Genomic DNA, 25,815 nt, shown 5'->3' with positions numbered 1-25,815 from the left:
GGGTCCTTCCACCCCCAAGAACACGGATTAGGGTGAGCCCACGTGGGAGTGTCTCTGTGAACAGATCTGCTTTGGGGCGAGAGAGGAGCCGCTCGCATGGCAGTGAAGACTGCAGGTCTGGAGTCAGAAGGGCCTGAGTGTGCGCTCCAGCCCCACTGCCTGTGGGCTGTGCGACCTCTGGCAAGTTAGCCAACCTCTCTGAGAACCCATTTCCTCCTCTGTGGAATGAAAATAACGATTGTACGCACCTTGAGGAATTGTTGTGAAGATAAAACAAAGCCCCCAGGTCCTCTCATTTAGCAGAGCGCCTAGTCCCAAATTCGTAGGTTCTTTTGTTTGTTTTTCAGGTTGTGGGGCAGGAGGGCAACGGATAAGAAGCGAGCTGTCCTGGGGCGGTGGGCCGCTCGGGGGACAGGAGCAGGGCCAGCGAGCAGAGGAGGCAGTGAGGCAGATGGCACTCAACGGAGTGACTTTTTTCAAAGAGCCTGACATATTGGCCCGAACTGGCCAAGAATGGAATGGGTCTCACGTGCGGTGGTGAGATCCCTGTTGCAGGGAGGTGTGCAAGGGTAGACTGGACAACAAACCCCTTTGTTTGCAGGGAGGGTAGGGGAGACGTGAATAAGGAGTATTTGTGGGCTCTCCCAACCCTGATGGTAGGGCTCTGTGCAAGATGGTGTGCCTGTCTCCCCCCTCGTCTGCCAGCTCTAGCCTCACCCAGCCGAAAGGAGAGCACAGATGGAGAGACGAGGTCAGGGAAAGAGGGCGGAGGAGCAAGGCTGCCGACTCGTGTGCTGGACTCGCACTAAGTGCCAGTCACCTTGCCGCCTGCCTCAGCCTGTCACCTGAGCGAGCATGTAAGCCTGTGAGCTCTGTGGTCACTCTGCCCGGGGCTGAGCGCTGGCTTCACTGCGGCCTAGCTCCACGACCTTGGACAAATGGTTTAACTTCTGTGTGCCTCAGTTTCCCCACCTGTAAAGTGGGGAAGCCTCATGGACTGCTCTGAGATCATTCGCACAAAGGGCTCAGCCTCGGTGGGGGCTGATGTGAACTAAATCAGGGGTAGCTATTGTTATTCTTGTGGTTATTGTCAAGGCCTTCTAAGTCTTCATTCTTTTCTGAAGGGGCTGTTGGGGGCCCAGATGGGATCCAGAGGATCTGACTCTGACCTGGGGGTACCCTGGGCCCGGGCAGAGCCAGGCTCTACGGGCTGCAGGGTGGTGATGGGGGTGAGCAGGGAGTTGGTGACCCACCCAGAGGAGCAGGAAGCGTTTGCTCTGCAGGCAGGTGGACAGGGTCATGCCGCTGACCTCCCTTCCCCACTGACCTCCTTCTCGGGCCGGTTCCCAGCCTGCGTGGGAACCCAGGCCCCCTCCTCTGGGTCGCCAGCAGCCATGAGGCACACACTGAGTGCTTTCCCACGAGCTGTTCCAAGAAGTGGGGCCTGCGTGGCTCCCCTACCCCCGAGCGCTCACACCCTCGTGGTTGAGGGGGTGTTTGGGAGGAGGGGGCTCAGGCTGGGAGGATCGGTCCGTTCTTTATCAGTCTGGCTCTGATCCAGACAGATGTTTCATTTTATTTTGAACTTCCAGAAAATAGGTCATTTCTTTCCATTGTGTCCCTGGGGAGGCCTCCTGGGGAGAGGAGCAGAGAGTGAGTGAGGAGTGTGGGGACCTCACACGGGCTCTGGGGAGCTGGGGGTGCAGCAACCTTCCCCCTCAGTCACGATGCGCTGTCTGCAGCGCTGGGGCGTGCAGGTCCCTAGAGGCCGGCTCCTCCTAGAGGATGACTGCAGTCGTCCCCCTCATCCCCAAGGGACACAATATGCTTCCCTTCCTCAAGTGGAGCCTGAAACCCTGCATTATTCCGAACCCTACACATGCTGTGTGTTTCCCTACGCATCCGCACCTGTGGGAAAGTAATGTATCCATCAGGTACAGTAAGAGAGTAACCATAGCTAAGAATAAAGTAGAACAATTACAACCATGCACAGGGCCTGGCAGAAGTAGCGCCTGTGTGAATGTGGTCGGTAGGGTAATAATACGGGTGTAATAATGCATAGTTTTAATTTGACCATTTCACCTAAAATGTCAGATGGTGTGTGTGAGTGTGATATTGTTAGGTTACAGAATTACATGCTTACGGTTGTGTAATAAAAGAGTGTGTAAGGAAAAGGGGCGTTATTTGAGCCGGACCCTGTACTGTGAGAAGGGACGGGTGACTGTGGCCTGTCTCTCTGGTCACTGAGCTGAGGGCGACTGAGGCGGTGCATAGGTGGCCAGTGGGCTGGGAGCACGCCCTGCGTGGGGACACTGGGTGGAGGGACGATTTGTGTCCTGGGTGGGATGGAGGGGGACAGAGTGAGGTTTTGCCCCGCTGCTCAGAATGGTGCACAATTGAAAACTTAGGAGTTGCTTGCTTCGGGAATTTTTCACTCAGTGTTTCTGAACTGTGGGTAACAAACTGCAGGAAGCACAACTGGGAATGAGGGGGCACAGCAGTGCCTGGGGGTCACGGAGGTGCCAGGGAAGGACAGGGTCCGGCAGGCATTCTAGAAAGGTTGAGGTGTGAGAGGGGTAGGAAAGGACAGACCGGGGTGTGGAGACGGGAGGAAGGGGTGCAGGTGGCGGCCCCAGGCCACGGTGCTGGTGCTAGAGTGGGCAGCAGTAGGGGGGTCAGGATGGTGGTCCACGAAACTGGCATCCTTCTTCTTCTACCCACTTGGACTCCCAGGCCAGCTAGAACCCATGCCAGCCCCCACACTCTGTTTGGGGGCCCCGAAAGCACCTGGGACACACGGAAGTCCTGTGGGTCTAGAAGCAGTGTGGCAGGCAGCGCATCGGGCCTGGGCGACCGAGCTGCAGTGCTGTGTGGTTTGGGCCAGGTGCTCGCCCTCTCTGGCCTCAGCATGATCCTGAGGCTTTGGGGGAGAGTCATCATGGGAGGCCCCACACGATGCTGGGGAAAGCTGAGCCTTCCCCAACAGGTAGACGGGGGGGGGGGGGGGGGGGGGGGGCATAGGGTGGAGGGAGGCAGGTGGGAGCCGCACAGCCTCAGTCCCTTCCCAGGTTCCTACCACCCACCTGAAACAGTCTCCCCGGCCAGCAGACCCTGCTCTCCTTCCCGGCCCCCAGGCTGCACCACCGTGCCGGCACCTCAGCCCAGGCACCTCAGCCCACTTGGGGTGAAGCCGCGCTCTCTGCCCCATCCGGCCCATGCCGCCACCACTCTCGTATCCCCGCCCCCCCCCCTCCCCGCCCCGGCTGCTGGCGGGAGGGCTCAGTCTCTGGCTCCAGATGCCTCTTGCCCCCACGCACTCCCAGGCCTGGAGCTGGCCGCCTTCTGCAAGCTGAGTCATGACACCCCAGCCAGGACCTCTCCCTAGCACCCTACGCCCACCCCCACCCCAGCACTCCGACTCAGCACAGCTGCCCCCCACAGCGGCGTCCTGGAAGTGCTTCCAGGACAGCCTTGCCCATCCTGTGTACAGATGGGGAAACCGAGGCTCAGAGAGGGGCAGGACTGCACTCCAGGCGGGTGACAGAGCAGATACTCGAACCCACATCCCCTCGCTCCCAGCCAGGGATCGGTCCCCTGAAGTTTGTCCCAGAGGCTGTGAGTGCCCCTGGTGTGGAGGACAGAGGGCTAGCCTGCTGGTAGGAGACTAGGGTCTGCCCCACTTCTGCCGGCAACTTAACAAGTCACTCCTCTGACCTCAGTCTTCGAATCCAGCTTGGCTGGGACAGTGCAGGAAAAGCAGCTTCAATATAACAGAGTGGGGTGGCGGGGGCGGGGGGATACACTGGGGAGGGGGGGCAGCCGCTGTCATCTGAACTCTGGAGCCTTGCGCCCCTGAGGCAGGGCTGGAGGCGAGGGCTGCCCAGTGGCCGCCTGAGCCCAGTCCAGACCCTGGGGCCTGCCCTGTCCTCCCCTCAGGCTCGGTCTCCTCATCTGTACAGCGGGGGCGAGGAAGGGGGTTGGAGCGAGGAGGTGATCCCCAAGGGCTGTGGAGCGCCGACATTCCAAGACTAACCCCAAGACTCCGTGGCCAGGCCTCCTCCTCCCTCTGGCATCTTATTTATTCAGAGCATCCCTGGCCCGAGACGGGCTGGCCCAAGCACCCCCTCCTCCTTGAAGCAGGGTTCCTTCCCATCCCCATCTCTCTGCTATTTCTGCCCAGCTGTTCCCTGCCACCAGACTGAGTGTCCCTCGGTCCCCTCAGGTGCCCATGGCCCCTCTGCATCCCCGACCAGCTCAGTGGCAGCTCCTAATCCTGTGCCTCCGCTCCACTTGCATCTCAGAAAGCGGCACTGCCCGCCGCGTACACACACCAAACCAGAAATAGTGGTGGGCTCGCTCAGGATACCTCTCCCTTCAGCCCTCCCAACATCTAATCAACAGGTCCTGTCATTCTCGGCTAAATAAGCCTCAGACCCATCTGTTTCCATCGGTTTCGCCACCCTCTCCCCAGCTCAAACCCAGCAAACAGAGAAGTGGAGGCGGGGCCCTCCAGCTTGGCTGCATCTCTGCTCTCTGCTCCTAGGCGAGCACCTGAAGTGCGTGCTGCCTCAGCTTCCCCTCCTGAAGCAGGAATGATCATTGTATCTATCTCATACAGATAGATATTGCTCAGAGTTGGCTGAGCAGCGAGTGGGCCAATGCATGCCGAGCGCTTAGAATAGCGCCTGGTACAGCAAACGCACAGCACGCCGGCGCTGCGGCCTGTCTGCGCGCGCACGTGGATGTGTGTTCGGGGGAGTTTGGGGGTCCCCGGTGCCCACGCTCTGTGTGCGTGTTGTATGTGCACAGTTGTCTGTCCTGGGTACACACGTGATGCGCCACACACACGTGCACCTCAGGAGGGCATTGGGAGAGCGCACAGGCGGAGATCTGTGCCGAGTACGTGTGTGCTGGGCGCAGTGGGAGCTGTGTGCATGCGTGTTTTGTGGGGGCGTGCACACGCGGAGTGCCTGCACCAGGGCCGGACGCACACGGGGCCTGCAGCAAGGCGTGCTCCCGAGGAGTGTGTGAACGAGCGCGTAGGCGGGTCTGCGCTGTGTGCGCACGTGCTAACGGTGTGCAGGCCTCCCCCGCCCCCGGCAGCCCGGCAGGCCCCCCTCCCTCCCCGGCCGGCCTGTGTCGTGGGAGCCTCAGGACCCCGAGGGAGGGAAGCTGCTGCTGGCGGATGTGGCCGAGATGGACTGGATTTATTTAGATTAAGGCGGTGGGAAAGGAGTGGAGACTCGTGTGTGCAGGAAGGAGAGGAGGCTGGGGCTCTGAGAGGCTCCTCAGACACGCCTGCGCCCCTGGGCTAGGGGCCCTCAGTCTGCTCCCCCAAGGGGGTTCCTCCGGTTCACATGAGGAGCTGGGCAATTACCCCGTCTTTGGACCTGTCCCTCCCAATCTGGTGGAAATAGGGGGAGTCATGAGAGGGCTCCCTGGCACGCAGCATTCTCCTGTGGGCGCAGGGGGCGCTCCCTGACAGCCCCCCTCCTCTCTCTGTTTCAGGAGCCTCCCCAGGCAGGAGAGAGTGGCAGGCAGGGGTGTGTCTGTTCCCTGACTGTGACACCACCTTGTCCCATGTAGCTCCTCGCTGGAGCCCAGCCTTCCCTCTGAAGGAGAGAACTTGTCACGGGCAACCCCCAGCCCCCCTGCAGAACAGTTGTCTGGGCCTCTCTGGGGTTGGCTGGATGCACGCAGCCTCTGGGAAGCCCAGAGAGGTCCACAGGCATTGGCTGGACACTGGGGGTGTCAGGGACTCCTCCGAGACGGCCTGGGAGGTCATGTCCAGCTGCCTCAATCCCCTCTCTGGTCCTGCCTGGTCCTGTGGCTTGTCGTCCATGCCACCCTTCCCCTGCCCCTCCCTGCTGCAGCCTCCTGGATTTCCAGTCCCCAGTTTATTTGTCTAAGAGTCACCTGGAAAACTGAAGCCCAGAGAGGGAAACAACTGGTCAAGCCTTACACAGCAAGTCTGTGACTGAATTGCCGGGGGAGTTCAATCCGTGAAACCAGAAGGGTTATGAATTCTCACATGACGCAGCCGCAGGAATGCGGCCCCCTCCTTCCCCTGGCCATTTTGGAAGAGGGATGGCTCTCTGGGAGGACCCGTCCGCACCCCCCCCCACCCCCCGTGCGATGGGGAAACAGGGAGAGAGCGAGAGACTCGCCCCGTCCCATGGTGGGTCTGAGGCCCCGTGTGACCAGAGCCGAGTTGCCCACTGCATAAAGGGAGAAGCCAGGCCGAGATCCCCGGGACACCTACACCCTCCCTAAGGTGTTTATACTGTCCCCACGCTCCTCCGACCAGCCTCCTGCCCTCTCCCCATAGCCCGATTCTTCTTCCTCTTTGCTGGTGACTGGGCCATGACTCTGTCCAGCTCCAGGCCTCTGCTGCCTGTTCAAGAAGACCCCTCCTGGCAGAGTCTCAGAGACACTAATCGGCCCCCAGCCCCAGGCCCAGCGGGAGAGGAGCCAGGGTCAGGGGCTGCTCCTGCCCGGGGTGGGGGTGGGGGGCAGCGCCCACACAGCCCAGCCTCCCAGAGCCAGGCCAGCCCCCGCTGCAGTGACCTCCCATCTCCAGGCCAGCCGACTGAATTCCTCCTTTAGAATAATAAACAGTGCGGCCAGCCAGGGAGGCTGAGAGGGGAGGGGCAGGGAGGCTGAAATGGCCCCCTCCCCCAGCCTCGGCTGCTAATGATTTTCTTTGGCTGAGATCTCGGGCAGAAAGGGGGTAGTCAGAGGGGCACCGCAGAGGGGCAGATGGGCCTCTGAGGGGGCTGCTGGCTCCACCGTGGGGCTGCTCCCGCCGTGGGAGGAGGCCTGGCACCCGGCTGGAGGGGCTGGGGCAGGAGGGCTGGGAGAGGGAGGGGGCGCATCCTTAAGAGCTGGACTTGCAGTCTGCAGCAATTGGGAGGGAGAGAAATGAGGGGACCCGCAAGCAGACTGGTCTGCAAGGATGGGGAGAAGGAGGAGGAGAAGAGCAGGTTCACTCAGAGAGCTTATTGGGGTGCTGGGCAGAGCTGAGACTGGGGGCCACAGGCCAGGAGTCTTCCCTCCATCCCGCCAGTGTGTGGAAGCGGAGCCGTGAGTGGCCTGCTCTGACTCGTCCGGGGAGACTGAGGCCCCGGAGAGAGCGGTGGCACAGAGGCTGGCCCTGCCGGGGTTCAGACCGGCCCCCAGCCAGGGACTGGAAACGCAGCGGGGTGAGGCTGGGGTGCAGTGGGGCTGACCTGGGTGTGGCCGCGGAGCAGGCCAGGCTGGGCAGCCACTCTGCGAAGTCAGCAGACCCACAGCACCGAGAGGCTCCTTGTTGCCTCGTCACGTGGTCACTGCCCACATGTCTTGCTCTGTGACTCCCGTCCACTTCTGGTCCCCTTTCCGTCCACGCTGCAGACCCTTGCACGCCTGGCTGTTGGTGGTTATTTGGGGTCCTTGGGTGGAGCGGCCACAGGCAGGGACAGAACAAAGACTCACCCAGTTCGGTCTTTCAGTGAGTGTCCCTGCCTCCATCTCTTTCTGTCTCCGCCGCCGTGTGTCCTCTCTCTCCATCTCTCTGTGTCTTTGTCTCTACCTCTGTCAGTCCACGTCTGTCCGTCTGTCTTGTCTGTCTGCCTGTCTCTTGGACAAGCTCTACTGTGTAAGCTTAGGCAAACTTCTCTTCCTCCCAGGGCCTCAGTTTCCCCATCTGGATGGTAGGGGCAGGATGGGGGGCTCCGATTCAGTTGTCTCCATGGACCTTCCAAGGCTTGAGGCACCATGGGGCTTCCCCAGGGCCCAGCCCCTGGCCCCTCTTCCCTGGGCCTCCCTGTGCAACTCAGGACCCAGTGAAGGGGCCAGGCGTGGGGGTGCCCCCCCATTCCACAGCCCTGACTCCCCCGCTTCCCTTCCCACAGCCGCCTCTACTTCCTGTTGTGCTTGCGGCGCTATGGGAGTTCTCTGGGCCTGGCTCACCCCCTCCTTCTCCTCCAGGCCTCTCATCACACTTTCCCAAATATTTGTCCTGGCAGATAAGAGCCTGGTATTGGAACTGTCACCCGGAGGACAGGCCCTTAGAGCTGGCGGGCCCCTGGACACCACCCCTGCCCAAATCCCCTGTGTTGCTATACATACAGAGAAACTAAGACCCAGAGAGCGCTGGGGGCTCAGCCAGGGCCACCCGAGAGGTAGAGGCAGAGCCAAAGAAGGGCCCAGGCTCCTTGAGGCTGAGCCCTAGTGTGGCGGGGGGGAGGGGACCTGTGAGCACGAGGGCCCTCTTGGCTATAGGACACGGGTAGCCTTTGACTTCAGCTCTGTGGACACAAAGGCTGGGTGGCCCAGCCCGGGCTTACTCTGCAGGACCCAGGTGCAAAGATGGGCCCTGGCACCGCCTCTGCCCACCCTGGGTCCTGACTGTCTCCTATTCAACTCCGCAGGACACCATGCTGCTTCTGAGTGCCATGCCAGCGCCTGTCCTCAAAGGTAGGTGGACTGGGCACGTGGGAAGGGGCCCTGGGGAGCTACTATGCAGGACCCTGGAGCTGGCAGAGGTGATGCAAGCTGCACCAGGGCCTGAGAATCCAGGGGCGCTGCTCTGCTCTCGAGCCTCAGTGTCCTGCCCTTCCAGTGGGGCTCAGTGAAGACCCCCTTCCACTGCCCACCCACAGCTCACAAACCTCAGCGCTTCCCTGCCTGCCCGGAGCCGTCAGCTCATATCCTCTGCTGGTCTTCCACACCCCGTGCCCCTCCCCAGGTGTCCCCACCCCACTTGTTAAGAGTCACTCCAGCCTCCTGTCTGTCCTCAGCACTCCCTGGTGTTGGTCTGGCTGGTCTGCTTCCAGTCTGGGACTCCCTGCCCTGCCTGGACTCCTCATTGGCTGTGAACCCCCAGGTCCTAGCTGGGCTTCTCTCAGCACACCCTTCCCTCACTCCCGCCTGGTACATGCACTCTGCTGTCCAGGGCAGCTGACCAGGCAACCAGTGGTCATTGGCAAGCTGAAGGTGGCTGATTGGCTTCGCTGAGCCCTGACCAATCTGGGGGAAGGGGGGGGCATGGCTTACAGAATCCTCCCCCAGGGGATATCAACAGGGGAAGTGGAACCAGTCACTTGACAACCCCCCAACCCCAGTCCCTTTGAGTCCCCAGGGGCCCCAGCATCTCTCCTGCTCCCATCTGCCCCACTCTGAGCCACCTTGCCCACTCCCCCCAAACAGGGCCACCTCTGGGCTTTGGGCAGAACCTGGGCAGCTGGGGTGGCTGTAGGGACGAGGCTCAAAAGGTGACCTGGGAAATAATGCAGGAACTGGAGGCTGGGAATTGCTTCCCGAGGATTTCCTGACGCCTTTGTGAGAGAGAACATGCCCCCGGCCTGTGCGAGGCCCACTGCAGGGCTCCGAGGCTGGGGTCTAGCAGGCCCCGGGGGAGGGGTGCCGGGCACTGAGTCTGGATCAGGGGGGTGTGTTTCTCGGGGGCTGTCGTCCCCCAGGGTCAGCTCTGGGGACAGGTGTGGAGGTTCCCGCGCTCTGACATCTGACGCCTCCTCTCCTGTAGGCCGGGTGCTGCTGCCGCCCCTGCTGCTGCTGCTGCCGCCGCTGCTGCTGGGACCACAGATGACCCTAGGCCTGGTCATCACACCTCCGGGGCCGGAGCTCGTCCTCAACGTCTCCAGCACCTTGGTTCTGACCTGCTCGGGTCCAGATCCGGTGGTGTGGAAACGAATGTCCAAGAGGCCCCCACAAGAGATAGCCATGACCCCGGATGGCAATTTCTCCAGCGTCCTGACGCTGACCAATGTCACTGGGATAGACACAGGGGAATACCTGTGTGCCTATAATAACTCCCATGAGCCGGAGGCCGAGGAGCAAAAACGGCTCTACATCTTTGTGCCAGGTGAGGCCCCAGCCCGTGCTCACTCCCTTACTCCCCTTCTCCCCAGCGGGCGTCCAGCCAGGGAAGCTCAGGGAGGGCTGTAGTGACAGGGTAAAGCACAGCCAGCTGAGAAACACAGATGAGCTGAGGAACCCAGCCTGGCTCAGTCCAGGAGTACGTTCCCTTCCACCCCTTGGGGTGAGCATCTACCTGCTTCCTGCCCACCCACCCCACTCCTGGCTCCCAAGAACTCTGCTTCCCCAGCTGGTTCCAGTACGCTCCCTCTTGGCCCCTACATCCCATCATCCCCATTCTCCAAGCTCCAGGTACCAGCTGCCCTTCAATGTGGGGCTTTCACGCCCCAGGGCTGTCCATAGCAGTGTAAACACTAGATGGGACCCCTGAGAGCATGCTCGCTCTGTAATGGGAGGGCTGAAGGCCGGGAAGGGGGAGGGGCCTGCTCAAGGAAACCCAGCTCCCCCTGACCCTCATTTTTCCCCCCCCCCCCCCGCCCCGGCAGATCCTACCGTGGGCTTCCTCCCAGTCCCTTCCGAGGAATTATTCATCTTCCTCACGAAAGAAACTGAGATCACCATTCCGTGCCGAGTGACGGACCCGCAACTGGTGGTGACGCTGCATGAGAAGAAGATGGATGACCCACTGCCTTTCCCCTACGACCACCAACACGGCTTCTCCGGGACCTTTGAGGACAAGACCTACGTCTGCAAAACCACCATCGGGGACAGGGAGGTGGATTCCGAGCCCTACTACGTCTACAGCCTCCAGGGTGAGCCCCCCTTCTGGCCAGAGGCTCAGCAGAGGCAGGTGTGACCATTCACAGAGGTCTAGCCCTTTCCAGCTTACCGAGGGTGCCGCTCCATCTCTCACTGGGTCCTCACTACAGCCTTGGAAGGCAGGTCATGTTTCTCCATTTTACAGATGAGGAAGCTGAGGCTCAGAAAGAGGACGGAATTTGCCCAAGGTCATGGGCAGAGCTGGGCTGTGTGGAGTGGCGGGCAAGGGCACAGGCTTTGGAGCTCAGCTCTGCCACGTCCTGCTCCAGTGACCTTGCACAGGCACATGGTCTCTCTCAGCCTGCAGCTGCTTCTGCTGTGAAATGGGAACACTGACTCCCTACCTCGGGGGATTATTGCAAAGATCACATGAAACAGAAGATTGTGTGTGTGGGGGGGTATCTGGTACACGGTTATGCTCAACACGTCTCCCCTGTACTTGGGTGTGTGGAGAATACTTTGGTTCCCAAACTGTGGTCCCTTGTGGAAGGCCAGGTCCATGTGGACGGAAATTTTGTCTTCTGCATTCACCGCTCAAGCCCCAGTGCCTAGAATGGTACTTGGCATAGGGTAAATATTTAATGAATATTTGTTGAACCAATGAGTCTTCCACACCAGTCACCCCTTCCCTCTCTGGACCCTGGCCCCACCCCCAGCCCGAAGTGCTTACTGGTAGCTGGTGGCGACTTCCTCAGACCTGAGCCAGCCTCTCTCCCCCAGCCTCGTCCATCAACGTCTCCATGAGTGCAGTGCAGACGGTGGTTCGCCAGGGCGAGAACATCACCATCACGTGCGTGGTGACTGGGAACGAGGTGGTCAACTTCGAGTGGATGTACCCCCGCGAGGAGGTAATGCTGGGACGGGGGTGGGCGCAAGGGCGAGGCAGGGGTGGATATCCCGCCTGGCAGCCTGACTTTCCGGACGCTTCCTGATGCGGGGGACGCGCCCCACCTGTCCCCACAGAGCGGGCGGCGCGTGGAGCCCGTGACCGACTTTGACACTCCCTTCTACATCCGCTCCACCCTGCACATCCCCAGCGCTGAGCTGGGCGACTCGGGGACCTACATCTGCAATGTGTCAGAGAGTGTGTACGACCACCAGGACGAAAAAGCCATCAATGTCACCGTGGTCGGTGCGTGCCTGGGGCTCAGCCCCAACCCTCACTCTGAGCCGGGTCCACGCCCTGTCATAGCCCCGGGGTACCGTCAGATGCAGGTCTGTCCAGCTCGAGCCTCGCTGCCAATCTGGGCTGCATTTCTGGGAGAAACCCAAACCGAAACGCAGGGCCAACCCCAAATCCAACCTTAACCCCGTCTAGACTCTCCTCCGAGCCAGAACCCAGGCCCCAACCCAATTTCTGATCTTAGCCTGCATCCCAGGCTTAGGCAGCCCCATCCCCAAAGTCCACCAGGCTGCAGCTCACCTGAGCCACAACCCTGGGCCAGAACACACCCAAGGAGAACTACAATTCCAGCCTCAATCTCAAACCTGGCCTGCAAACCATATCAGCTCCAAAGTCCACCCAGCCCCAGCCCCAGCTTCAGCCCCAGATCAAGCAGTTCTCAAAGCCTAACGCCCTGCCTCCTGAAGCCCCGCCCCATGAGGCACTGTCCCATTGGTGGCCCCGCCCCTGACAGACACCCCTTGCAGAGATTGGCTACGTGCATTTGCTGAGGGAGCTGGACGCTGTACAGTCTGCGGAACTGCACCGGAGCCGGACACTGAAGGTGGCATTCGAGGCCTACCCACCGCCCACTGTCAAGTGGTTCAAGGACAACCGCACTCTGGGCGACTCCAGTGCAGGCGAGATTGTCCTGTCCACGCGCAATGTGTCGGAGACTTGGTGAGCAGCCGCCTGCCCACTCCATTCTTGAAGTTATGGTCCACAGCCGCCAAGCAGCCCACAGCCTTCAGCTGCTTAACAGAAACTAGGCCCGTCTTTCCTGAGAGCTTACTATGTGCCGGGCGCCCTTCCAGGGGCTGTGCCAGGCCCAGGGACGCTGCAGAGAACAGAACATGCAGTCCCATGCCCCCTAGAGCTTCCTGTCTAGAGGGGAAACCAGGCACCGGTCAGAGGACCACTGGGATGTTTAATTGTCCTTGTGATGGCTGGAGCCACCGGGAGGCAGCAGAAATGCAGGATGGTTGGGAAGGAGGGTATCAGGCAGTCCCCTGCCCCCTGTGCATCGGTGGTAGCCCGGAGGTGCCCGATGTTAGGATAAAGGCGTGTCAGGCCTTTCTGAAGGAGAAGAGCTTTGGAGGAGAGGGGAAATGGTGCTGTCCCTTCATCCCCACCCTGTTGTCCCTCCTAACCGGCCTCTTGGCCCAGTGGAGCTGCCTATGGCTGGGGATTCAGACTAAACCTACCGGTGTGAGTCCCAGCCCCGCTACTGACTCTGTGACCTTGGCAAGCCCCTTGCCCTCCCTGGGCCTTGCTTCCCCTGTCTGTACAGGAGGGAGGGGAGGGCGTGCGAGTTCTTCCAGGTCTGACGGCTGGGTCTCCCGGCTGGGCCTGCCCCCCAGGTACGTGTCAGAACTCACACTGGTGCGGGTGAAGGTGGCTGAGGCCGGTTTCTACACCATGCTGGCCTCCAACGAGGACGATGAGCTCCAGGTCTCCTTCCAGCTGCAAATCAACGGTGAGCAGCCCTCCACCCTGCTTTCCTTCCCCTTCCCTCCCACTCCCTCTTCCTCTCCCTGCCTACGCCGTCCACCCATCCACGGGAGGAACAGGGGAGGGAGCCCCGGGACTCAGGAGACTGGGTGCTAGTCCTAGCTCCAACACTGGTCCCCTGCTCTGTGCATACCCTGTCTCGGGCCTCAGTTTCCCCAGCCGTACAAGGTGGCCATTGGGCTAGACTAGTGTTTCCCAAACCTCAGTCATTCCTGTGCCAACGCCACGGTTTTTCCTCGTCACTCACCACTTGAACTGCACCACTAATTAAATAGATGTTTACCGAACAGCCACAGTGCACCAGGCTGCTCAAGGTCCTCGAGGCCCTGCCTTCCTTAGCGCAGCCTAAATCCCAGTGCCGGAAGACACATGTTGGGCAGTGGCGGTAAAGTCCCCAGCCAATTCTGTAGGAGGTTAGAAGGTAACAAGTGCCTTGAAAGAGAAAGAAAAAGCTTTGGAGTGGGGTGGGGGAGGATCGGGAGTTCTGGGGGCAGGGACGGTGAGGGCTGTACTTTTCAATAGCGGAGATGGGGTTGGCCTCACTGAGGTGACATTTTCGGGAGGACCTGAAGAAGGTGAGGGCATTATTCCAGTGGCTATTTGGGAAAAGGGCATCCCAGGCAGCGTGAGGCAGGAGTGATGGCAGGAAGGACCGAGTGGCTGGAACAGTGTGATGGGGGAGGGGTGGGGGGGAGATGAAGTCATACCTGGGACAGGGCAGTTAGGGGCTGGGTGGGTGGGGACGGATCGTGGAGGTCCTCGTGGGCTCCTGGATGGACACTGGCTCTTGCTGCGGCTGCAGTGAAGTCACTGCAGGGCTTTGAGCCGAATGTCATGATAATGACTTACTGTTTTGTCAGTAGACTTTCTAAAAATTCAGTTTGAAAGAGAATTTAACCTCTCAATCGTAGATGGAAAATCACTGTTACGTGTCATAAATATAAAGCACCCACTACAATAAACTCCAAGACAACAGAACAGCGCTGTTAAACTCCAGCTCCACGCTCTTTCTGGCCTTCCCAGGGCCTGACCCTGAGGCCGCTCTGGCTTTGTTAGGAGGGGAGATTAGCAAGCCTCAGAAAGGTGTTAAAGACCGACCAGTCCCCTGCTGAGGCTTTCCCTTTGAAGTACCCAGAAGGGGAATCCGCCAGTTTTCACAAGGTGATTCCTGGCATGTAATGCTCACCTGCAGTCTGCAGCTCCCCTCCCCCATCCAGGGAAGACTCTAGGCCACATCCTCCATCCACTAGGGTCTTCCTCACTCACTGTCTATTCTGACCTTTCCTCCTCCCGGCCCCATGCCATCTCCATGCAGTGCCTGCCCGTGTGCTGGAGCTGAGCGAGAGCCATCCTGCTGATGGAGAGCAGACAGTCCGCTGTCGCGGACGGGGCATGCCTAAGCCGCACCTCACCTGGTCTACTTGCCGTGACCTCAAAAGGTGAGAATGCCTGCCTCAGCCTCCTCCCAGTGTACCCACAGCGGGCTGGAAGGACCCTTTGAAGGTCATTTAGTCCAGCCCCTTCCCCTGAGCACAGTGCTCCAGGCTGGAGTCACATTCTAGAAGATATGGCCTCGCGGAGATGCCCTGCATGCCCTAAACTACCCCCTTTCCTCGTCTTCACTGTGAGGGTCAGAGGGAACGGATTTTGCGAATCAGGCTTTTCAGTTGTGGGGTAGGAGCTCCCCCTGCTGGTCAGTTTGGGGACTGCAGGTGAACCAGCTCAGGACCTGGCGGTGGGAAGTAGCCTGCTTTTGGCCTCAGTTTCCCCGCCTGCGGAGGGCAGGGAGTGGAAGCTGACGGGGCTGGCTCATTGCACAGATGTCCGCGCGAGCTTCCTCCCACGCCGCTGGGGAACAGTTCCGAGGAGGAGAGCCAGCTGGAGACAAACGTGACGTACTGGGTGGAGGAGCAGGAGTTCGAGGTGGTGAGCACACTGCGCCTGCGCCGTGTGGATCAGCCACTGTCGGTGCGCTGCACGCTGCGCAACCTGCTGAGCCTTGACGTGCAGGAGGTCATCCTGGTGCCACAGTGTGAGTCATCAAGCCTTAGTGGCCCCCAGTGACCCCTCCTCCCCACCTCGAGCCTGCCATACTCGTGACTGCGCCTGTGTGCCCACAGCAGGCCAGAGTTAGCACGTCCATGAGCACCCAGGAGCCTTGTCAAACCCGCCAGAGTAAGGCCCCGCTCACTTACGCAACAACACAGTACTGGCACACGTGCACATCCACAAGTGTACGTGTATAAACCATGGCTATGACTAACACTGTCTCCTTATGCCCATATACGTCCAGTGTGCATATGTCCTGAGCCATGTACGTAAGCATGCCGGATCTTTGGACATGGGTGTAAGCCCTGCAGACATGGATTTGTAAGCCACGTAATAAGGAATGCACAATCCTCAGACACTTGTGTAAACCCGCGAGTGTATGTCTATGCATGTACATGCAGGTGCACAATCCCCAGACAAGTGTGTGAACGATGCATGTACAATTCCTGTGCATGTGTGTAAACTGGCCTGGTGCTTGTCTGTAAGTGTGGAGAGGAGAAGTGAGCCACAGCCCGGCCGCCAGGAGCTTGCATCTGGTCTGGAGCTACGGCAGACAGGCCACTCCGAGCCCTGCAAGAGCTGAAGGGATAGGGAGGCCCATAGTGATCTGACTGGGGGTGGGGGCGGGGGGCGAGGAGGTACTGAAGCGCATGGAGTATTTGTGGAAGAGGCTGAAGGTGTGGTCCAGAGGGAGAGGCTGAGGGTCTGACATTGTAGGCTGTGGAGGGGAGTGGGAGGGGGCTTCTGTTCCGGGCAGGATGGGCAGACAGAGATTGGTGGTACCGAAGTGGGAGGGGGAAGGCAGCGGCCAAGTGCCCTGTTGGCTTACAGCTGGCTCTTGTCTCTGCCTGCAGCCCTGCCCTTCAAGGTGGTGGTGATCTCAGCCATCCTGGCCTTGGTGGTCCTCACGATCATCTCCCTCATCATCCTCATCATGCTCTGGCAGAAGGTAAACCCCACCCTAATGGACACAGACCCATCATTGTTTTGTACGGACCCCCCACTGGCCTTGAACCCTATAGGAGCTCAAGCGTACAATGATGTAGAGTGATGCTGGATGTCTGAGCTGCCTCCATCCCCAGCAGCCTAGTCCAGGCCATCAGGGTACCTTGTCCACACTATTCCCCCGTCTAGGTCCTGCCCTGACATCATCACTGCCCTTCCCGGACACAGGGTATGCCTTCCCCAGTGCCAGTGATTCCCAAACCGAGGCATCTTCTGACATTTAAAATTTTCACAGTGCATTTTTGAATTGAGTCTACTGGGGCGACACCGGTTAATGAAATCAAACAGGTTTCAAGTGTACGACTCTGTAACGCATCATTTGCACACTGTGTCATGTGCTCACCACCGGGAGTCAAGTCACCCTGACCTTCCCAGGAGACTGTGTGGGCCCCAGGATTCTTCCAGCTCTTACCCCAGAGACTCCCGGATCCTATCACATTGCATTCGAATCCTGTTCACCTGTCATTTCCACGTTCTCTTCTGAGATTTCCCAATTCTATGCTTCTGACATGTTAGGGTTCCTGAATTAGGATTGCAGTACCCCGTAGTCTATCTCTAAACTTCCAGTGCAGCGACGCCAGCACCCCATAGTTTCACCATCCTAGGGTCACACCTTTCTGAGATTCCCGAGATTCCTGCCGTGACTCACCCAGCGTGGAGAGGGGCTGTCCACACCCAGCAGAGTGCCCCTGCCTTGTGTCACTTTCTGGGGCGGCGTGTCCCTCTATTCCCACCCCAGGAGCAGCTGGGGCTCTAGGAGAAGCTGGGGAGGAGGTTCGCAGGAGCTGGGCCCTCGGCTGTCAGCTACTCCTCAGCCGCTCCCCGGCTGGGGCCCCCTGGCGTCTGTACCTGCTGAACCCATGAAGGCCTTGGCTCTATCGAGAACTTGCTGGGTGACTTCACCTACGCCCCTGCCCCTGTCTGGGGCTCTGGGTCCCCTGCCCCATCTGTTCCATAAGGGACTGGACCTAGTGGGCCTCAAGACGCCCCTGGTGACCCACCCCTGGTCTTGGCCCGCAGAAGCCCCGCTATGAGATCCGATGGAAGGTGATTGAGTCTGTGAGCTCCGACGGCCATGAGTACATCTACGTGGACCCCATGCAGCTGCCCTACGACTCCACCTGGGAGCTGCCGCGGGACCAGCTCGTGCTCGGTCAGTCTGGGGGCGCCTCACGCCGCGGTGTGTGGGCTTCAGGCAGCGGGTGGGCCATCTGAGGTCTGGTCCCAGCTTTGCCACCACCCACTGTGAGACTTAGGGCCCGTGCCTTGCCTTCTTTGGCCCCCAGTCTCCTCCTCTGTATTGTGGGGACAAGGTGACCCCCAAGAATCATCCAGCACTGAGGTCTTATGATCCCATTACTCTGTGAGATGGGATCCCTTGGTGACGAGAAAGGGCATCTTAACTGAGTGGGCCGGGTGCCAGGCCTGTGCTTGGCCCGGCTGGGAGGTCTAGGGGTGCAGAGGAACTGTGCTCCCCTCTGGGGAGGGAGGGAGGCTCCAGGGACTGAGGCAGTTCAGAAAGTGATAGCACTTAAATGAGACACTAGGGAGGGTCATGACTGTAGGAGTCTCATTGGAGGAACACCTTAAGTCCAGGGTGAGGGCTGAGGGATGTGTACACTGACCCCAGAGAGGGTGGGAGGCAGACTCCTGGTGGGCCAGAAGCTGAGGGACCATCTCTACCCCAGGGCGCACCCTTGGCTCCGGGGCCTTTGGGCAGGTGGTGGAGGCCACGGCTCATGGCCTGAGCCATTCTCAGGCCACAATGAAAGTGGCCGTCAAGATGCTGAAATGTGAGTCCTGGGAGCACCCCCAACCCCTCCCCGCCCCTCCCCATGCAGTCGGGCACTCCCAGAGCAGGCCAGGCCTGGCTCAGACTCGCTGGGCACAAGGAGTGTGGCCACCCCACAACCAGCCCACTCCTTGTCCACTCTGGGAAAGCGGCTCTGCCCCTCTCCCTCTCCTCCGGCAGCCTCCTCCCTCTTCCCCCCACCTTCCTCCCATCCTCTCTCCCCTCTCCCTGCATGTGGGTCCTTACCACCCTTGGCCACAAACTGGGGCAAAGGCAGAAGAGGCTCTAGTTGCGGCCTCCGCGGGGCCTCCATGATGGGGCCAGGCCTGAGGCCCTCCCTTCCTCAGCCACAGCCCGGAGCAGTGAGAAGCAAGCCCTCATGTCAGAGCTGAAGATCATGAGTCACCTTGGGCCTCACCTGAACGTGGTCAATCTGCTGGGAGCCTGCACCAAAGGAGGTACAGATGCACTTGCCCAGAGGATTCTGGGAAATGCCAGTGGCCAGAGCTGGGCCCCTCTCCTCAGTCCAGGGACAGCAAGACACCCCAACTGGAGTGTCTGTGCCCACCCCATTCAACACCCTCGCTGTGCAGAGCCAGATGGGTGTGGGGTTTAGAAACTCACAGGGTCACAGCAGGGCCAAGGTCAAAGGGCTGTCCTGGTCACCAGTGCCAGTGATTCCCAAACCGAGGCATCTTCTGACATTTAAATGCATTTTTGAATTGACTCTATTGGGGTGACACCGGTTAATGAAATCAAACAGGTTTCAAGTGTACGACTGTAACACATCATTTGCACACTGTGTCATGTGCTCACCACGGAGACTCAAGTCTCCCTCCATCCCCATTTACCCTCTCCTTGCCTCGGCCTTCTTCTGTCTCCCCCACCCCCTGTGCCTCTGGCAATCACCATACTGTTGCCTGCCTCTGTTCTTTTTCTTAATACACCCTAACAACTGTAATAAATGACAGCTTATGCCACACTGAGATGAGTTACGTCCCCACTACTGGAGACCAGCAGCCCGCTAACCGGGAGCCGCCTTCATTCAGATCAGAGAGTAAAGTCTTTCTGACTAAGCGTGTTCATTTGAAGCTCTGGTTGCAAGTTAGGCTGTAAGTCTGCAAAAAAAAATAATGTTATTGCCATTTACAGCTGCTTATTGTGAGATTTGGGATTTTCCTCAGTGTTATGCAACCGGAGCGAAATACAGAAGCGCACGCATGCACAGGCTGTTTACACTTGCAGCCATCGCCCCGTTTCGCAATTCGTGTTTCTATTGACCTCCTCAAGTTCCCGCTGATTGACTTTAAGTTCATGAGTTGTATCTGAATGTACACCACAACCTGAAAATAAATAACTGCCATGGTTTACTTTATATGCTGGGCTCTGAAACAGGCTTTGGTTTGAAAACCTATCAAACACACTGAGCGGAGCCGACAAAGGCACAATCCCGTGAATGCCCAGGGCAGCCCTATTCGGTGGGTGTTACTAGCCCCATTTAACAGATGGGGAAAGCAAGGCTCAGGGAAACTGAGTGCCTTGCTCACGGTCACACAGGCAGGCAGGCAAAGAACCCGGGTTTGCCTGGAGCCAAAGCCTCTTCACCATTCTAACAAGCAGCCTCTCCCGTGTGCAAGCCCATCATTAGCCCCATGGCCCTGGTGGGAAGCCTGAGGCCTCCCAGGACTGTCGCTGAGCTCGTCCCTTCGCAGGGCCCATCTACATCATCACCGAGTACTGCCGCTACGGCGACCTGGTGGACTACCTGCACCGCAACAAGCACACCTTCCTGCAGCACTACTCCGACAAGCACCGCCGGCCCAGCGCCGAGCTCTACAGCAACGCCCTGCCCATCGGGGTGCCCCTGCCCAGGTACCTGGAGGGGGGTGGGGATATGGATCTTTGGGGAACCCCGAGGAGCAGCTGCTTGCTCCCTCCTTGTCCAGTCCAGGAGCTGAGGCCAGGGAGGGTGCAGTGGCTCTGTTTCACAAGTTAGTTCAAGACCTGGGGCTTGGCCACCCCACGGGGAAAGATGGTAACCTGGATGATAGTGTTGGGATTGGCTGCCACCTGCTGGATGTCTGCAGCGTGGCAGGCCCTGTGCTGAGCACTCTGCCAGCGATCCCTGGATCCCTCTCACAGTCCCTACGTCTGGAGTTCCACAGGGAGCCCTTGGGGCTCTCCTGTCCGAAGCCTGAGTCTATGCTCTACTCCTCACCGTAGTTCCCACGCCCTCTGCTCAGCAGCCTCTGTGGTACCTTAAGGTCAACAGAGCCCCTTTCTTCTTCTTTTCCAAAAATAACACTTGGTTCTTTTGCTGATTACAAAAGCAGTATGTATTTATTGCAGAGAGAAGAGTAACTTCAGAAAAGCATTAAAGGACAGTAAAACTCATTCCTGTCCTTCCCAACATGCTGCCCCATTTTCCTCCAGTCTCTCCCTGGAGAGACACACAGACGCAGCCCTGCAGCTCCCTGGGGAGCTGGTGCTGCAGGCGGGCTTGAGGGCAACTCCCTGCTGGCTCTGGGTGGGGGCTGGGCACTCCCGGGGCCCGTGGCTAGAGAGTGCTGCAGGGGCCACCGAAAGGCACCTCTGTCCACACCCTGCCTGGGGCCCTTGCCCTGGGGTGGAGTAGCTGCCCCTTGACCCACGCTCTCTGAGGACACACACTGGGTCTTATGTTATCTTGGCCGCCCCAGGACCCAGCTCAGGGCCCCACAAATTAGCTGACAGGGCTCTCCATGAGGTCACTCACCTGACAGTGACCCAGTGGAGGAAGATGAATCAGTGAGGCAGAGAAGGAACACCTGAGTGGCAGGGTCTTGCAGCCCCGGGGGGTGAGCAGAGGGGCAGGAGAGGGGAAAGAAGGGAAGGCCTGTGACTGCTCCTCCTGTGACATTCTTCTTACCCTCAGCCACATGTCCCTGCCTGGAGACAGTGACGGGGGCTACATGGACATGAACAAGGACGAGTCGGTGGACTATGTGCCCATGCTGGACATGAAAGGAGACATCAAGTACGCAGACCTCGAGTCTTCCAACTACATGGCTCCTTACGATAACTACGTCCCCTCCGGTGGGTGCCGCGTCCTCCCACCTGTGTGGCCCTCCTACCTGCGCCGTGACACATTCTTTTCCCAGCCTCTCTTACACCCAGCTGGATGACAACCTGCATTGGGGGGGGGGGGGGGAGGTGGCCTTGGGCCCGTTTTGTAGAAGCAGAAACTGAGGGTAGCCGCCTGCCTTAAGTTGCTGTGTGGTGAAGCCCTGATAGGACCCCCAGTTTCTGGGGAGAGATGTACTCTCAGCACTCCTGGAGGGGAAGCTAGGAGGGGGAGTGCCTGGCCTCCTGGTTCCCAGGGAAGAGCGGTCTGCCCAGAGAAGGCCCCAGGCTGATCTGGTGCCCCTGAAAAGCAGGCAGGCCAGGCTGAGCAAAGGCAGCCTGGGGCCGATGCTGAAAGTCTTTCTGGACAATGAAGGATCTGAAAAAGTGGGAGAGGGTTAAGGCAGATATTCGGAAAGTGTTTCCCTTTTGGGGGAGACTTAGAGGACCAGGAGCCCCCTGTCTTGAACAGTTAGCCCCCGGGAGCCTGAGGGCCAGGGGAAACGCCAGGTGGTGGGTGACCTTCTGTCCTCCTCTAGCTCCCGAAAGGACCTGTCGGGCGACTTTGATCAACGAGTCCCCAGTGCTTAGCTACACGGACCTCGTGGGCTTCAGCTACCAGGTGGCCAATGGCATGGAGTTCCTGGCCTCCAAGAATGTACGTGTGTGGTCACAGTGGGCAGATTGAGGTCGTGGGGTGGTGGGCCACCCAGCCAGCCAGCCAGAGTCCCCCAAGTGCACAGCTCCACACGCTAGCTCTGCCCCCTCTGGTGGGTGAGGACCGTGAATTCCCTCACACCGTGTGACCCCCTCTCACCTGTGGGGCCCCTCACACCTGGATAGTGATTTGTTTTTCCCAAAGCACTTGACACGGAGGGTCTTCCCCACCACTGCCCCCAAGGCCTCAGCTTCCCTCACCCTCCATCCCTCTGCCCCACCCCCAGTGTGTGCACCGAGACCTGGCAGCCAGGAATGTGCTTATCTGTGAGGGCAAGCTGGTCAAGATCTGTGACTTTGGCCTTGCTCGTGACATCATGCGGGACTCGAACTACATCTCCAAAGGCAGCGTGAGTACCTTCCCCAACCCCAAGCGCCTCTGACCCCCCCGGTCAGCGTGACTTGGACTCGCAGGAGATGAGAACGGGGCTCCTGTGGTCCGACCTGCCCAGCAGTGACTGGCCCCGCCTGCCTGGCCACGTGTGCAGGGACAGGAGGGGAGCCAGCAGGGGTGCGTGGGGCGGGAGGGGCAGAGATGCTAAGGCCCGTGGGGGTGAGCAGGGGCTCAGATTTGCTGGTAATGACAGGGGGCAAGGGGGGCCGCTGTAAGGGTCCCTGGGAGTTTGGAGGGGAAGCAGGACAAACGTGTCACCCCAAACAGCAGCAGGTGGCAGAGGAAGAAGCCAAGGTGGCAGGCTGAGACAGACGGACAGGTGGCAGGCAGTGTCTGGCTAAAATAGGACCATGTTGCCTCCCATTCACGTCCCCACTGTCCACCCTGGTACAGGGAACCCCAGAGCTGGAGGGACGCTAGGCCACAGAGATGGAATGGAAGGCAGCGAGGATCAGAGCTGGGTGGCACCCTGGCATGCCCCTGGCTCCCGCTCCCCCCTGCTGACTCGGGCAGGGGCCTCTGCTGGGGTCCGGAAGGGAAGCCTATTCTGGGAGGAGCCTCAGACCCTGGGGTTACCGTGACCCCAGCTTGTGGGAAAAGAAACTCGGCCTCCTGATTCCCTGGCCAGCGCCGGGATGGGCATGGGGCCCGTGTGCCAGCAGAAGCAGGCCCCCAGGGCTTAGGGAGTGGGGGAGAGTTGGGGTGGGAACTGCCAGGTCTCCCCGCTCCTGCCCAGGTGCGGAGTGGGGCTCAGCCCCCCTCACACCCAGGCCGTCTGCCCTCCCTCAGACCTTCCTGCCGCTGAAGTGGATGGCCCCCGAGAGCATCTTCAACAGCCTCTACACCACCCTGAGCGACGTGTGGTCCTTTGGGATTCTCCTCTGGGAGATCTTCACCCTGGGTATGCCTCCGTCCTCCCACAGTCCGCAGCAGCCTGGCACAGCACCCACCCGCACCACTCACACAACCAGCCGGTGGGGCTGTGCACAGACTCTGGGACAGGCATTGGGGATCTGGTTCAAGACCCAGGCGTACTGCTTTCTTACTGCTGTGTGTCCTTGGCACATCTCTCCCTCTCTGGGTCTCCTTTCCTCCCATCTGAGTACTGAAGGGTTTGGACGGTGACATCTTCCGGTCTCTGATTCTGGGGGGTTTGTGGTATGCCCAGAGCCATGAAGGAGCCCACATTTCCCAATCCCAAGGCCACTGTCCCTTCAACCCAGCCCCGGCGTGAGGGTTTCTCACCACTTTTTCAGCACCCTGAACCTGTGTATCTCTTCTCTTGCCTTTGCTCCCTGACAGGTGGGACCCCTTACCCGGAGCTGCCCATGAATGAGCAGTTTTACAATGCCATCAAGCGGGGTTACCGCATGGCCCAGCCTGCCCACGCCTCCGACGAGATGTGAGTGGTGCATCTGGGAGGACGTTTTGGGTGCAAATGATACACACCCAACTGTAGCAGCTTTAGCCAACAATAGACTTATCAGCTCAGAGACCTATACAAATCTAGGCATGGCTGGCTTTAGACGTGAGGCTGATTCATCAGCAATCTCTGCTTCTACCCCTGGGCTGTGCTCTCCTCTGTGCCGGCCTCATATGCAGCCTGGCACTGCCCAGTGGCTGTGTCCTAGCTGCTTTCACCACAGTCCCAGCAAAAGGCCCAGAGCTGACTGTCATGGGCTCTCTGGGGTCACATGATCACCCAGAACCAGCCACTGAGCTGAGGGGATGCAAACCCCTCCTGGCCCCTGTGTGGTCAACCCCTTGAACCACTGAGCTGGGGGTGGGGAAGGGCTTCCCAAGGGGATATCCAGGTGTATGATGGGAAAACAGCACCTACCCATCCTGCTTCTGCAAGCCCTTTCATTGCTCACCCTGCTCTGGTGGGGGGGGGGGGGTGGCCATCGCCCTCCCTCTGCGCCTGGTGTCAGAGACCCTGACCCCCGTGTGCCTCTCCCCAGCTACGAGATCATGCAGAAGTGCTGGGAAGAGAAGTTTGAGATTCGCCCCCCCTTCTCCCAGCTGGTGCTGCTTCTCGAGAGGCTGCTGGGTGAGGGTTACAAAAAGGTAGGTTGAGGCAGCGTGGGGGAGGGAAATGGAGAGTCCTGGCGCAGAAGTCGGACATTGTGTACAAGGCTTCGTGTGGCCTGTTGGCGTTTGAGGGACCGCCCTGTCCCCTCTCTGGGCCCCCGTTTCTTCGCTGGTACTAGCAAGGGGTGGGCTGGAGCTGCGAGTCTAGTTTATTCCTGCAGCAAAGAGAGTTTGGAGGTGAAATCCCATGTGGACGCAGATGGGTTTACAGAGGAGGAAGGGAGCCTGCAGCCCCCTTCAACCTGCCAGGTCTCGGGTCCCCTTCAGAGGGCGAACTTCCCGAGGCTGGGTCACTGCTGAGGGCCTGACCACGCGGGCCCTGTCTGGGCTCTGACCAGCGAATGGAGCCAGCTGCCCGACACCCTCCCTGTGCAGGCCTGGATCGGGGAGCCCTTCTCCACGGGCACAGACACCGCCCTTCCCCTTGGCCCGTCCCTGCCTCTGCCCCCACCCCCGCCCCTGCCCCAGGTCTGCTTCCGGCTCTGGGACCAGTGAGACAGGGTGGGGCTGTCACCGTTCAGTAGCGAGGCCCCCGCTGAAGGGGGCTGAGGCAGGATGAAAGCCCAGACCCGCCTGGTCTGAAGTGGGTGGAATCTTAGGGTGTTGGGTGCTAGTCCACCGACTGGCCCCTGCCTGGGTGGCCCTAAGCCCGCCTTGTCTCGTGAGGCGGTGCCAGGGGTGAGGGCAGCTCCGCTGCGTGGCTTTGGGCGACGGTCCTCCCTCTCGGAGCGCCAGTTGCCTGATTCGCACAGGACGGGGGTGCCGGTCAGAGTCTAACTGTTGGACGGCCCCTAAAGGGCTTCTCTGATCTGGCCTCCCCTGTTTCCCGGTGCTCCCTGCCCCTCGGAGCAGAGGTACCAGCAGGTGGATGAGGAGTTTCTGAGGAGCGACCACCCCGCGGTCCTTCGGTCCCAAGCCCGCCTGCCTGGCTTCCATGGCCTCCGATCCCCTCTGGACACCAGCTCAGTGCTCTACACTGCCGTGCAGCCCAACGAGTGCGACAACGACTACATCATCCCCCTGCCTGACCCCAAGCCTGAGGGCGCCGATGAGGGCCCGCTGGAGGGTTCCCCCAGCCTGGCCAGGTAGCCACTGTGGCCCAGACATGCCAGTGTGCACAGTGTGTGTGTGTGTGTGTGAGACCTGCCTTAGCATTAAGTTGCCTAGCGTGAGCACTTATTCCTGCCAGTGAGTAGAAGAGAGAATCGAACTCACTTGATCTCTGACGCCCTCACGTGCAAAGGGCAGGGTGGTGAGAGACAGACTGGGCTGGGGCTTACCTGCAGCATGTAATAACCGTTTCCCATAAAGGAGCCCTCCTGGGCCACTGCTCTCCCCCATCTCTGGGAGAAG

The 25,815-nt window shown here is 59.7% G+C and overlaps 1 protein-coding gene across 2 annotated transcripts in view; it reads left to right on the top strand.

Annotated features, from left to right (window-relative positions):
- PDGFRB (platelet derived growth factor receptor beta) overlaps nt 1-25,815 on the top strand; it is a 38,517-nt gene that overhangs the window by 7,627 nt on the left and 5,075 nt on the right. The window contains exons 2-23 of one of the 2 annotated variants that reach the window (XM_036014339.1): nt 2,665-2,669; nt 8,410-8,457; nt 9,527-9,865; nt 10,365-10,631; nt 11,359-11,486; nt 11,602-11,770; nt 12,289-12,481; nt 13,162-13,277; nt 14,628-14,751; nt 15,133-15,344; nt 16,216-16,310; nt 17,387-17,519; nt 18,055-18,159; nt 18,506-18,616; nt 19,871-20,030; nt 21,073-21,233; nt 21,800-21,918; nt 22,205-22,327; nt 23,161-23,272; nt 23,674-23,773; nt 24,333-24,438; nt 25,315-25,547. In XM_036014339.1, coding sequence (XP_035870232.1) covers nt 8,418-8,457; nt 9,527-9,865; nt 10,365-10,631; nt 11,359-11,486; nt 11,602-11,770; nt 12,289-12,481; nt 13,162-13,277; nt 14,628-14,751; nt 15,133-15,344; nt 16,216-16,310; nt 17,387-17,519; nt 18,055-18,159; nt 18,506-18,616; nt 19,871-20,030; nt 21,073-21,233; nt 21,800-21,918; nt 22,205-22,327; nt 23,161-23,272; nt 23,674-23,773; nt 24,333-24,438; nt 25,315-25,547 — 3,146 coding nt within the window. In that variant the 5' untranslated portion in view covers nt 2,665-2,669; nt 8,410-8,417. Of the gene's footprint in view, nt 1-2,664; nt 2,670-7,229; nt 7,490-8,409; nt 8,458-9,526; nt 9,866-10,364; nt 10,632-11,358; nt 11,487-11,601; nt 11,771-12,288; nt 12,482-13,161; nt 13,278-14,627; nt 14,752-15,132; nt 15,345-16,215; nt 16,311-17,386; nt 17,520-18,054; nt 18,160-18,505; nt 18,617-19,870; nt 20,031-21,072; nt 21,234-21,799; nt 21,919-22,204; nt 22,328-23,160; nt 23,273-23,673; nt 23,774-24,332; nt 24,439-25,314; nt 25,548-25,815 lie in introns of those variants that run through there. The other variant, XM_036014338.1, reaches the window with a different exon arrangement.

This window comes from Phyllostomus discolor, chromosome 13 (assembly GCF_004126475.2).
Source record: "Phyllostomus discolor isolate MPI-MPIP mPhyDis1 chromosome 13, mPhyDis1.pri.v3, whole genome shotgun sequence".
NCBI classification, from domain to species: Eukaryota; Metazoa; Chordata; class Mammalia; order Chiroptera; family Phyllostomidae; genus Phyllostomus; species Phyllostomus discolor.
The sequence above is the reverse complement of the archived record's forward strand: the minus strand, read 5'-3'. Positions and strand labels throughout refer to the sequence as shown.